Below are 12,842 nucleotides of genomic sequence, written 5' to 3'. Positions count from 1 at the left end.
CCAGAGCTGTGGCTACATGGTCCAGTCAGACAAAGCGCCTATCTCCCTTCCACCCCAACATCACCACTGTTCACAAGATTGAGAGGAATCAACCCAGATCGAGCCAAACCTAGTTTCCAATCCATACGCCTGCCCACCTATCTGGCCCCCAGTTTCCAGCCGTGTCAGTTCCCTGGACTTGATTAAAATCTCCCTCGGAGGGAGCAGGGCCCCAGCCTGGCCCAGGACGGTGCCCCCTGCTTTTGGGAGCCGGCCAGGCCCGGGGCTGGGAAGCGATCACCACAAGGAGAGCCTCACCCCGCTCACCAGCAGGGCCTGGCTAAAATAAGGGACTTAATCTAGCACACATGTCGGCCTCCCCGCCGCAAAAGGCTGGCCTGCCCTGCTACCGACGCAGTTCGGAAGCGCATGGTTTTCATCTGCGAACCGAAATACGCTCCAGTTCGTGAGCGTTTCCTCACGACGGAGCACTTCCCGACGCCGGAGGGTTTTGTGAGTGGAGGCTGCTTTGCTGATTCAGCCCTCAGCCTGCTGGGGCCGCATCCAGGCTCTGCCAAGCCGCGTTTCTCCCTCCCGAGCCAGCAGCTGAGCGTGCCAGGGACGGGAGAGAGGGAGCAGTAGGGGAGTGCTCCCTGCCCACCCACTCCCCAGCACCCTCACAGAGCCCCCTTTTCTCCTCAGAGCCATCTCTGAACCCATCTCTGCGTGCAGTCTTCTCCTCCCACACCAACCCCACTGCTGCTGCGTGCCAGCACAAGGTCTGGACGGGAGCCACCCTGCCATGTCGCTGCCTCCCAAATACTTGCTGGTGTTACCCTATTGCTTCACTGCTGTCTTTCCCAGTGCCCCACCACCACAGTAAAACACCACATTAATATGGAAAACCCTTTTAATTCTAAGCTCAGCCGCCTCCCCTGACTGGCCAGGCCATGCATCAAGTCATTACAGTCTTAGTTTCTCCAGTTAACCCCACCCATGACCTGAGTAATACTCCCCAAGATTTCAACTCAACTCTTCCCACCAGTTTAGGTTTTGATCCATCAAAAGTCCATCCACTGGTGCATGCTTAGGTCTTCAAACTATTTAATGCAAACAGGGGTTGACAAACACAGAGCATAAAAGCTCATCCTGGGTAATGACACTCTTCTTCATGCATCCTAGGGGAGGTGCTCCAGACCATTTACATACTTCCCAGTGCAGGAGGAAGGTGGTTTCAGGTAGAGACAAGGTCCACGTGGCTTGTAGACAGCTTGCCCATAGACAGACAACCAGCTTCTGCCCCGCAGAATTCACCAAGGGTCTCTACGCACTGAGACAAATCAATTAAACTGTCCCACATAAGAGGTTGTTGAGATAGATAACCATGGCACAGATAACCAGCCATGCAAATTGCAGTATCTTGATTTTCTTTTATCTGCTCAAAAGAACTTAAGTAAGCATTTCCATAAAGATTTTGACACTTCAGGAATGGGAAGCGCTGAAGTAATTGCAAAGGAGTGTCCTAATTTGCAGAAAAGTATTTCCCCCAGGGCACAGTCTTCTGTTCTGCTTTCTCCAATTGTCAAGCTGAATTAGGACATTCCCATCCTTCTTTCACTCTTTTAAAGCATGCTTCTGCCTCAACACCAGAGCCTGTGCACAAGCCGTATCGGGGATGTGCTCCGTAGCACATCTCCACAATGACAAAAACAACAGAGCACATACATATGCCCGATTCACGCCGTGGATGGCTTAGACAATGTACAACTTCAGCTGTCAAAACACAACTGTCGTTTTGATTTTCCTCCTCATCAGCACCTGCCATCATGGAAAGACCTTACGTAAGTAATTTTCCCACCAACTGTCAGGCTGCTTTGAGCACAAATAATAGTTAAAGTGTCCCCACACTGGAATGCAGTAAGAGACTGCATCGAACTACACAGCAAAAAACCTTTAAACTTGGATTTGGGATGAACAAAATACAGATGAATCGGGATGTCTAGCCCAACACAGTACAAAACCACAATTGCAAGAGCGGAATAGCTTGCCTTAAGTGCTTTGATAATAAATATTTTATTGTAACTTGAAAAAGAATTTGTTAACTATGCAAGTGATGATGCTCCGTGCATTATCAGCCATTAAATGGTTCCCCTGCGGAAGCCATCCAGAGCCAGTTCTAAGAAAAAGACAGCTGCATTACCGCTGAGATTTAACTCCAGGATCACCTATAGCTTCGCGTTTCCCTTATCAATGCCTTCCAAAGCCAGTAGCACTATAAAGTGCCCACAGTTTTCAGCTTCACACAAACAAGCTGTAAATCCAATGAGTCTACAATAGTTTCTCAAACACAAGTATTCTGCGATTAAAGAGGAGCTTGCTTTGTTCAGTATTTGACTGCACACTGGCCTTGATTTATTACTACAAAGAAAAACTTAAGTTTGCATTAGGAAACTACAAATGTTTAAGATAATAAAGGCTCTGAGCTGCAAGCTAATATTTTTCTCTGAATCCCGTAAGAAACTTATTCCGACAATAACACATCAAGATGAATTCAACACAACCAGCTGGAAAAGCTGCCCACAAAACTCAGCCTGTGGTCCCCCTCCTGTGCCCCCGCCAAAAAAAAAGGCCCAACAACTCATGCACTCTCAATCTAAGCATCACACTTCTTACATCTTACATTAAGATGTTGAATGCTGGGTGCATTTTTGATTGATCTATAACCTGAGGACAACTATAAATCAAGCATGCATTACAGCAAGTAGCTCTCGGCACCAGGATGCACACTCAGCAATCCGGAGCGACAAACTGCTGCCGAGCATCATTCCAACTCCACATCCCACACCACCCAAAAAACCCCTCTCCCCCGTGGAAGACCTTCCTCTGTCTGACACTGAGCTCCCACAGCAGTGCCCTGGGGTTACAGGCATTCAGGTTACAGCCTGCAGGTTCCTCACATTGAAAAAACAAAACTAGTGGCAGCAACTGGAGCTCAAAAAGCATCCATAAAGCATCCATAAAGTTTAAAAGATAAATATATTAAGTTAGAAAGAACAGAATTTCAGAGAACATACTGGCCAGATGTCTGCTCCACCTCCGTACATAGGTCTGGAGGGAGACCTCAAGTCATTCTTTCCCTTTTTGGTTTTCTTCCCCAAAACATACATTATTTTACCTAGCTATATCGGAACAAAAAGTCAAGATCTGGAATCCCTTAGTAGTTTCAACATGCAGAAGCTTTTGAGACCACCTTACATTTTGTTAAAAGGTTGCTTTGAATGGAACACTTGTATTTTTGCTGTTTTTTCCACCCAAAGAGTCAAAACAAAAAAACACACTGATTTTGAATCCCCTCCTCTCATAATTCACAATGCATTTTATGCGGACCTTGGCTTTAGTTTTACATTGAACCTAGCGCAGCAGAGTGACCCGTAGGCAGCTCCCCAGCCTCGCACCCCCAAGGACCAGCACCTTCTGCCCTGGCACAGCCCTGCTACCATCCAGAGTCTTTACCTCCTTCCACCCCCCTGGTCCTTCATATGACAACATGACCAAAATAATACGAAAAATAACGAGAAGAGAAGCGCAGGAGGAACCACACTTGCTTTCTGCTGCAGAAACTTCCTCCCTGTGCAGCCAAGAGGGAGGTGGGCTCCACGCCGGCACGCTCTGCCTACTTCACCGCGGCAAGTTTCTACACGCAGAGGCCCCAGCCTGACGTTGTCCCAAAATTTCTGGCGGTGCCAGGGGTGTAGCTGAGCTCACATCCTGGGGAGCGTGTAGCAGCAGTGCCGCTGGCCCGACACCGACAGCTTCAGCGGGGCAGCGGCCAAGCAGGCGATGGCTGCGCTCACCTGAAGAGGCGAAGCACCTGCGCGGGGCTGAATACCCACAGCACAAATGCTGTCACCTTGGCTGCTTCCAGGAACAGGGGAATAACACCAAATGCATAAAGAAGCCCAGCTGGGGAGCTCCTGTAACCCCCTAAGAAAGCAAGCGGCTGAAACAAAAGCAGTTACCTTCGTAAGCACGGAGCCACCTTACCTTTTCCAAGCGTGCATGGCAGCGAGAGCCAGATTTGGGGGCTCGCTGTCCCCGGGGCCGCCCCCAGCCCCACGCCACGTGGCGGGGACGCGGGGTGCCGCGGATGCACCCCGGGGCTCGCTGCTGCTCGTCCCCGAGGAGCGCAGGAAGAGTGCAAGCAGCAACGGGGCTCGGCAACGAGCAGCAAAAGGACGAGGCAGGCTCAGGTCGTCCCGGAACGGCTCCTTCTTCCCCTTCCCCCGGCCCCAGCCTTCCCCATGTCCGTGCAGCCCTTGCCGAGGGCTTTGATTCGGGCTAGTTCTTCCCGAGAAACGTTTACAATGGGTGAGGCTCCGAAGTGCCGGGCAATTAACAGAGCAGACTTTGCTTCCCCTAACCCATCCCCAGTAACCTTTTTCCCTGCAGGTACGGCTCCTTAAGGACTCTCAAGCTTTCCCTCGACGTCCCCCCGCCCGGTAAGCGCGGGGCAGGCACCAAACCACGCCAGACACCCACGGGTCCTCGGCATCGCCTCCAGCCCGCACGGCAGAGGGGCGGAATCTGCCGTCTCTAAGCTCTCGGAGTCCCCCGGGGAGCGGGGTCCGGGCCGCCATCTCCTACCTGTTGGTCATCCCCGCCGCCGCCACCCCCAGCATCCCGCCGCGGCCGGGCGGCGCTGTAATGGCGCTGGGCGCCCGCCGCCCCCCCGCAGCCCCGCGCCGCCGCCGCTGCCGCCGCCGGGGGGCGCCCGTGGCCCGCACCGCCCCCGGCCCCGCTCCCGGCTCCGGCCCCGGCCCCCCGCGGGCAGAGCCCGCCTCGCCCCGGGGGCCGGAGGGAAGCCGGGTCGGTGCTACCCGGTGCCATGTGTTGGGGTGCCGGAGGTCCCTGCCAGCGTGCTTCAGGGCAGCGCTGCAAGTGCGAAAACACAGACACACCAGGCTGCGGGCTTTTGTTTGCTTGCTTGCTTCTTGGCATGGTTCAGTTTTGCTTGCCAAGGTTAGGGATACAAGCACAGCAAAATTGGAGTATCACAGGGAATATGTTTCTTTACGCAGAGTGAAGTAAATTACATGCAAAAGGGAAGGGATCCTTCCCCTGTACTCAGCACTGGTGGGGACACACCTGGAGCACTGGGCCCACTTCTGAGCCCCCAGTACACAGGAGACCTGGACATACTGCATAGAGTCCACCAAGATGATGGAGGGCCTGGAGCACCTCTCCTGTGAGGAGAAGCTGAGAGCTGGGACTGCCCAACCTGGAGAAGAGGAGGCTCAGGGGGATCTCATCCATGTCTGTAAATACCCGAGGGGAGGGTGCAGAGAGGACGGAGCCAGGCTCTTGTCAGAGGTGCCCAGGGCCAGGACCAGAGGCCCTGGGCACAAACTGGCCCCCAGGAGGCTCCCTCTGAGCACCAGGAGCACTTCTGTGCTGTGCGGGTGAGGAGCCCTGGCACAGGCTGCCCAGAGAGGCTGTGGGGTCTCCTCCTTGGAGGCCTTCAAAAGCCACCTGGAGATGGGCCTGGGCAGCCTGCGCTGGGTGGCCCTGCTGGGGCAGGCCTTGGGCCTGGTGGCCTCCAGAGGGCCCTGCCAACTTCTTCCATTTCGTGCGATTCTGCTCAAAGAAAGCAAAGCAAAACAACAAAACAAAAAACCGACAACCAAACAAAACCCTCCATGCACCATCTGGCAGCAGGACTTCCATATATCATCTCAATAGGTAAGAACTCATTCTGTGCCTGTTGAAGGTAACACTACCCCTGTTGTTTTTCTTTCTAATCAACTTTGGGCAGTCTGCCACGTTACTTGTAGGCAGCTTCTCGAAAGTCTTTAATTAACCCCAGTTTGGCTGCAAGCAGCCACTCAGATCACAAGCGGCGCCTCAGACCAGCGTGGCCTGGAACGGGGCATGTGCCATCGGTACTGCACCGTACCTGCCCCTACCAGGGCAGCAAACACCAAAACGGTCAACTCTGGAAATAATTAACAGCCGGGGCACGGCAATGAGCACAGCTGTTGTGGTCCTTCCTTTAGTAAATGCATTAATAGCTTTAATAGCAAGTGAATTGCACCCTGTGCAGTTTTCCGGTGCCTTGAAAGATGACAGCCCAGGAGCACGATCTGCTAGCAATCTCATTTCAAAGTAACAAAGGCACTCATAAAGTGTGGGAGAGCCTTCACCAAGCAGTATGCCAAATGGTAAGTGCTAACAGCTTTTGGAAGCACACTAACAAGAAAATCTAGGCATTCAGTTTCAAAGGTTGCCTTCCCAGACTTTGTGCACTTTACAGCAAGGTTGCGCCTTGGCTTTGGGATCTGTCTTAAATTTTTGCTTTGACTTCCTGTACATCAGAAATAACAATTCTTAATGATCTCCATTACATAGTATTAGAGCATTCTGGCATCCTAATTAACTTGTAAAATTCAGTCCAGAGTACTTACATTAATAATTTAATAGGATTCACAAATGCATACCACAAAACTCAAAAGAAAAAATGTCATTTTTTCCAATCCTGTATAATGAAAGACTATGAACACTTTCTTCCTATGCATTTTTTTTTTTTAAATGGTAATCTGCCTATGAAGCCATCATTAACTGGGCCATTCTACCACTAACATGCTTAGTGTCAGGAGGGTAAGTGCAAGTATCCCCAGAAGGCAAATGAGGAGGTGGGGACAGAGAAGTTGAAATTAAGTTCACAAAGGAAGCATGTGGCAGAGCAGGGATTTATGACTCCATGTCTCCAGACCAACGTCTTAATCACAATATTAACATTTATTTATTTTTGAATTATGTCTCCATGCTAGACCAAACTAAAAATCAGTTTTATTTGAATATATGCTTTTGATGTTCCGTTTCTGGGCAACATTGAGCTTTCCATCTTTGTTGAAATACCAACGTGTAGTTGGTATTTCTGCCAGGGCTGGCAGTGGTGGAAATGACAGTGCAGAATCTTTACCTACTCTTTACCTATTCAGAACCCAAATTATCCGCATTGCTGATGCCAAAGAAACAAGACCATTATTGTAGGCCTGGGAAAGAAGTAAAGAAGGAAATCGTGTTGGAGGGACAGACCCATGTGTTTAAGAAAAGGTTGGATGTGGTACTTAGGGACATGGTTTAGTGGGTGATATTGGTGGTAGGGGGACAGTTGGACCAGATGATCTTGGAGGTCTTTTCCAACCTTTATGATTCTATGATCTGTGATGACGAATGCTATCATCTTTACACCGAGTTCTTTCCATTTCCAGAAAAAATGTTTCACAATTTTGACATAATGATATGAAGAAACTTGAGTAAATAATAGCCCAGGCACTTAAAAATTACCTATCACTGTGTCTTCTTCATTGTCTTCACAGGCTCCTTTCCCAGAGTAGTGGTCACAGCACTGAGCCTGCCAGAGTTCAAGGAGTGTTTGGACAATTCTCTCAGACACATGGTCTGATTTTTGGGTGGTCCTGTGTAGAGCCAGGAGTTGGACTCGATGGTTCTTGTGGGTCCCTTCCAACTTGGGATATTTCGTGATTTTATGATCTTCACAGCTTCAGCAATAAGGCTTTTTTGTAGATTTTCCTTATATAAATACTTCTGCCTAGAGAAACAGATGCTATCAAGCAAAAAGGTTCTAATTTAGGATCTGCTACACAGGGTCCTGTCCAGCCTTATGCTTGAGAGTCTCAACCTCAGAGTTCATAAAACTTCATGAACTTCATGAAACCACAGAACTTCATGAAACTGCAGGTGCTGCATCCTTCTTCCTGTTGTTATTGACTCTAGTGCTGGTTAACATAGCAGACCCATGTTTGTTTATCCTAATACAATCAATGGATTTCAACGGTAAATGGTGCCAGCATTCTTCTTATCATACTTTAGAAACTATGAGGCTAAAGCAACAGCAAAGGCATCTTTGCTGTTGAAGGCATGAGTGTCTTCTGATCATTTAAGTATGAATAATTTTTGAACACAGGGTGTCCAGGTAAACATTCTTAGCAAATCCCTTAATGAATTTACAAATTATGAATTAAATTTCAAGTTCTTGCTCAGCATTAATAACTTTTTGCAACTCAGTTGTAGAAACAAATACATTTTGACCACTATTTGAGCTCAACAGAAATCTTTGATATCTTTTTATATATATATGAAATCAATTCTTAACCAGCTGATGTGATCTTTTTGGACTTCAGCAAAGCTTTTGACACGGTTTCCCATAGGATCCTACTGGACAAAATGTCCAGCATACAGCTAAACAAAACCATCATACGATGGGTGAGCAATTGGCTGACGGGCAGGGCTCAAAGGGTTGTGGTAAATGGGGCCACATCAGGCTGGCGGATGGTCACTAGTGGGGTCCCTCAAGGCTCCATTTTAGGGCCAGTCCTCTTCAGTGTTTTATAAATGATTTGGATGTAGGACTAGAAGGTGTTTTGAGCAAATTTGCCAACGACACCAAAATTGGAGGAGTTGTAGACTCTGCTGAAAGTGGAAAGGCCTTGCAGAGAGATCTGGACAGATTGGAGAGCTGGGCGATCACCAACCACATGAAGTTTAACAAAAGAAAGTGCTGGGTCCTGCACCTGGGACAGGGCAACCCTGGCTATATGTACAGACTGGGTGACGAGACACTGGAGAGCAGCCTCGCAGAGAGGGATCTGGGGGTTGTGGTTGACAGCGAGTTGAATATGAGCCAGGAGTGTGCCCTGGCAGCCAGGAGGGCCAACTGTATCCTGGGATGCATCAAGCACGGCATCACTAGTCAGTCGAGGGAAGTGATTGTCCCGCTCTGCTCTGCGCTGGTGCGGCCTCACCTCGAGTACTGTGTGCAGTTCTGGGCACCACAGTACAAGAAGGACATTAAACTGTTGGAGAGTGTCCAGAGGAGGGCGACGAAGATGGTGAAGGGCCTAGAGGGGAAGACACATGAGGAGCGGCTGAGGTCACTGGGCCTGTTCAGCCTGGAGAAGAGGAGGCTGAGGGGAGACCTCATCACAGTCTACAGATTCCTTGTGAGGGGGAGGGGAGGGGCAGGCGCCAACCTATTCTCTGTAATCACCAGTGATAGGACTCTCGGGAACGGTGTTAAGCTGAGGCAGGGGAAGTTTAGGCTGGACATCAGGAAGAGGTTCTTCACCGAGAGGGTGGTCGCACACTGGGACAGGCTCCCCAGTGAAGTAGTCACTGCACCAAGCCTGTCTGAATTTAAGAAGCGATTGGACTGTGCACTTAGTCACATGGTCTAAACTTTTGGGATGGTCCTGTGCGGTGCCAGGAGTTGGACTTGATGATCCTTATGGGTCCCTTCCAACTCGGGATATTCTATGATTCTATGATTCCATAGTGTGTAGTTTACTCAGAATACTAGCAGCATTGTTCTAGTGATTGTTCTGACATCCCTATAAAAGCAAAGGCAAATTTCTTCTTCATGCATTTTAGACATGCCTAGTATATTTGGCTTCACATTTTCTTGGAAGCTGGAAAGGGATAGTGCAGGAACAAGGACATAACTCTTATCGATCAATCTCAAAAACCTGCAAAACTGATCATTAAAATTCTGTGCTTAGCATAAATTTTTGCTTCATGACAAGGTCAGTAATTGGATGGATGCACTAATGGCTGAAGACAAAGCTTCTGGCAGCACAAAACAGGTACTTTGCAAAGTAATTTAATGACTTTTAGTGATCATGATATTATGCTAACATTTTTATTTATGCTTGTATGTTACTTGTGTATAACAGAGGGGTATGGAGATTTGTCCACAGCAATGTTTATTGTTGGTGATGCTTTAAAAAAAGTTCAGGGAATCTGTTCAAAACTGAAGGCTTAGTCTACATTGATAAAGGAAGACATGCGAAGAGTTAAAGCACTACACAGTCATCCTTTCTGCTCATCAGACCATTATTATACTAAACCCGTCACAAGAAATAAGCCACTACCTGATCCACCCCATATTCCTAACCCACCCATCAGAAATATTTTTTCCAAGTCATCCCTGTTCTACCGCAGAAGGTAGGGCACAAATCTGATGGCAAGGATCCAATGATCTCCTTGTCCTGCTGACACCTCCCTTTTTCTCTGTCACGCGTGGACCATATTTTAGCAGAAGGGAAAAAATAGGGGGAAAAATAAAATAAAATAATTGCTGAATTATATTTATTTGATGCAACCAATTAGAATTACAGCACTCCAACATCCACTCAGTGATAAAACTGCCTGCAGCTGGGAGTCACGAGTCCCACATCTGTCTCCTGGTGCATTTAGAACATCTGTCATTTTGCATGTCTATATGGATGTTTTTGCTAATGCCACTACTCTGAGGGCCTCCAAAGAAAGAAAATGTAGCTCGGGAGTCGAGAAGCACAGAAGTCAGCCAAATACCTTGGGATTAACTGGAGGGGAAACAAACAGGTTACAACCCAAAGTAATTGAAGTATGTAATTTTTCTAGTTTAAGCTTTTTTTTTTTTTCCATTCAGCTTCTCACAAAATCTATCATTAGCTTTTCTGCATTTTCCGAAAATCCTTGTCCTGAGAGAAAAATGTGATATACCCACTATCCCCTAACTGTCTGCAAACAACTGATTTCAATGGTTCCCAAGAGAAAGGCTGCTAGAGAACGTGAGGGCCACCACGTCAACAACAGCTTCACCTAGACTGCTGCGGCTGCGGGTTTGAGTAATCCCTGTTGACTACTCGTGAGAGGAACATTAACTAGTCTGTATAAATATTTAGCTACCAAAAGCCAAAATGCTATGACTGGCCTCCTCCCTTGCCAAAAGCACTGCTGAGCATCAGCGGCTTAACTCCGCAAGGGGGAATAAGGAGAGTAAAGCAGTACTTAGGTAAAAGCCTTTTCCTGGAGTTGTGCAACATTTTCCATGCATTTTATTTTTCAGATGTTTTGTGTGCTACGAATGGCAAGAGATCCAAAAACGAATACGTGCATCCACTTAGGAAAAGGTCTGAGTGTTCTCAGAACAAGCTTCGATTTTCAAGCAATTAAGCTTTCAGATGAGACGATAAACCCCTTAAATCCTACGCTCACATGCAGCTGCTATCCAATGTCTATCAATTTAAAACACTTTCAGAGGCCATTATACGAGGTCTGAGACAGTGCCTGCACCCAAAATAGCACGTTGGTTTTTACACTGATTACCTTGGATTCTTAAGATGCCTGCAGACATTCAGCTGTCAGCAGAAAGAATAAATGATTTGCTAATACCAGGAGGTTTAATTGCTGAAGCAGTAACTGATGTGCATTTTTCCACTTTGCTTTACTATCCTCTACCTTCATTATTCAGTCCAGCCTTGATCAGGACAGGAAGGAAGCTCCTGACCCTAACATCTCATCCTTGCAAGGCAGTATTGTATATTTTAGATCATTGAATTTGAAAAGTAGATGGATAATTCTTTCCCTTCCCCTAAACATGTATGTTCAGATTAGAAGTTGACTTTAAACTCCAGGCTTTCTTTTTTTTGACTGTTTTATATCTGTTTGCTCTTAGGTTAACTTCTTTTCACACTTTTTTCTAAAAAAATATTAATTTTGGTTTTCCTCTTCCATCCGTCCAAGTTGCCATCACTATTACTGTGTTCCAAAGTAAAGAGCACACAGCTACTACACCAGATCCACATACTCTTTTCTTTAATACTACAGCAAACACGCCCCTTTTCTACCTTGCATCTGAGCAAGCATTTCCTCAGGTAAGAAGAGGCATTCAGGGAAAAAGAAAGGCATGCTGTTGCATAAAGGTGAATTTTAGTGAAGTGATGGCCACGTGAAAAGGGCATCACAGCCCTCGTAATTCTGAAATTACTACAACACATTTTTCATTTTTATCTCTTTATACATTTGGTTTCTCAGCTTGGGGGTGTTAACTGCTATTTGCAAGGCTCTTTGGGGAGACAATTTCACAGTAGCAGTAATAGTGGAATGATCAGGTAGTTAAGGAAGAAGTGGTGCACCAGGTGAAGCACTAGGTGAAGCCAAGACAAAAGCCAAAGCACAGGTAGTTAAGCTGCCTTCAAAGCCACTCATTACAAACTTGTGACAGTTTTAAAGTATTTTCCCCTCAACAATTTCAGGATACTTGTTTCCAAAGCAGAAGGATGCAGGGAGATGCAGCAAGGAAGATTTAAATTCTTCTTAGTCATGCACTGGGGAAGGCAGGGGTGGGTGAGGAAAGGAAAACCCAACTCTAGTCTCCCCTGTACCACTTATAATATGGGTTCCCTCTAGCCCTTATTGAGCCCCAAACCCAACTGGTCACATCTACACTGCAGCTTTACAGGTTCTGGTCTTCCTCTCTTTCAAATGGAAGATGTTTCACTTGCACAGATGGGCCTCTGTTCTGTGGAAAACAGAACATAGAAGGCACATGTGTAACCCACTACTAAGCCCACGTAAGTAGTTAAAATGGGGCCATAGTGCCCACAAAGTCAGAACTCAGCATCACCCTGCATAGTGATAGCAGGGTCTCTTTTATTAAGCTGCGCCCTACTGTCTTGAAGCTAGCGCTGAAAGCAGGCAGATAAAATTTGGTGCAAAGCTCAAACCCCTTGGACAGGGATTACACTTTCTGGAAAATATCCTAACAACTATGGCACTGTAAAGAAAGGAAAAGAACCAGAAAGCAACGTGAGCACAGTGCTCTTCCAACAAAGATCACCACAGTATGTCAAGAAGCAGCACTAGTTACAACTTTAAACTGTAGCTATGATTTGCTTTCAAAAAGCAATGCTGTGCATCACAAACATATGACATAAAAATTTCACTATGCAAAATAATTCTGCTTCCACTTTACATTCTTCTATGCCACTTAATGCAAGCGCATATTAAACCATGATACG

The 12,842-nt window shown here is 47.2% G+C and overlaps 1 protein-coding gene across 3 annotated transcripts in view; it reads right to left on the bottom strand.

The window, feature by feature from the left end:
- The window catches only part of LIMS1 (LIM zinc finger domain containing 1), a 66,681-nt gene extending 61,938 nt beyond the window's left edge, over positions 1 to 4,743 (bottom strand). The window contains exon 1 of one of the 3 annotated variants that reach the window (XM_040551816.1): positions 4,624 to 4,743. In XM_040551816.1, coding sequence (XP_040407750.1) covers positions 4,624 to 4,658 — 35 coding nt within the window. In that variant the 5' untranslated portion in view covers positions 4,659 to 4,743. Of the gene's footprint in view, positions 1 to 4,023; positions 4,469 to 4,623 lie in introns of those variants that run through there. The other 2 variants (XM_040551905.1, XM_040552064.1) reach the window with 2 other exon arrangements.
- Between the last annotated feature and the right edge of the window lie 8,099 nt (positions 4,744 to 12,842).

Source organism: Cygnus olor, chromosome 1 (assembly GCF_009769625.2).
Source record: "Cygnus olor isolate bCygOlo1 chromosome 1, bCygOlo1.pri.v2, whole genome shotgun sequence".
NCBI classification, from domain to species: Eukaryota; Metazoa; Chordata; class Aves; order Anseriformes; family Anatidae; genus Cygnus; species Cygnus olor.
The sequence above is the reverse complement of the archived record's forward strand: the minus strand, read 5'-3'. Positions and strand labels throughout refer to the sequence as shown.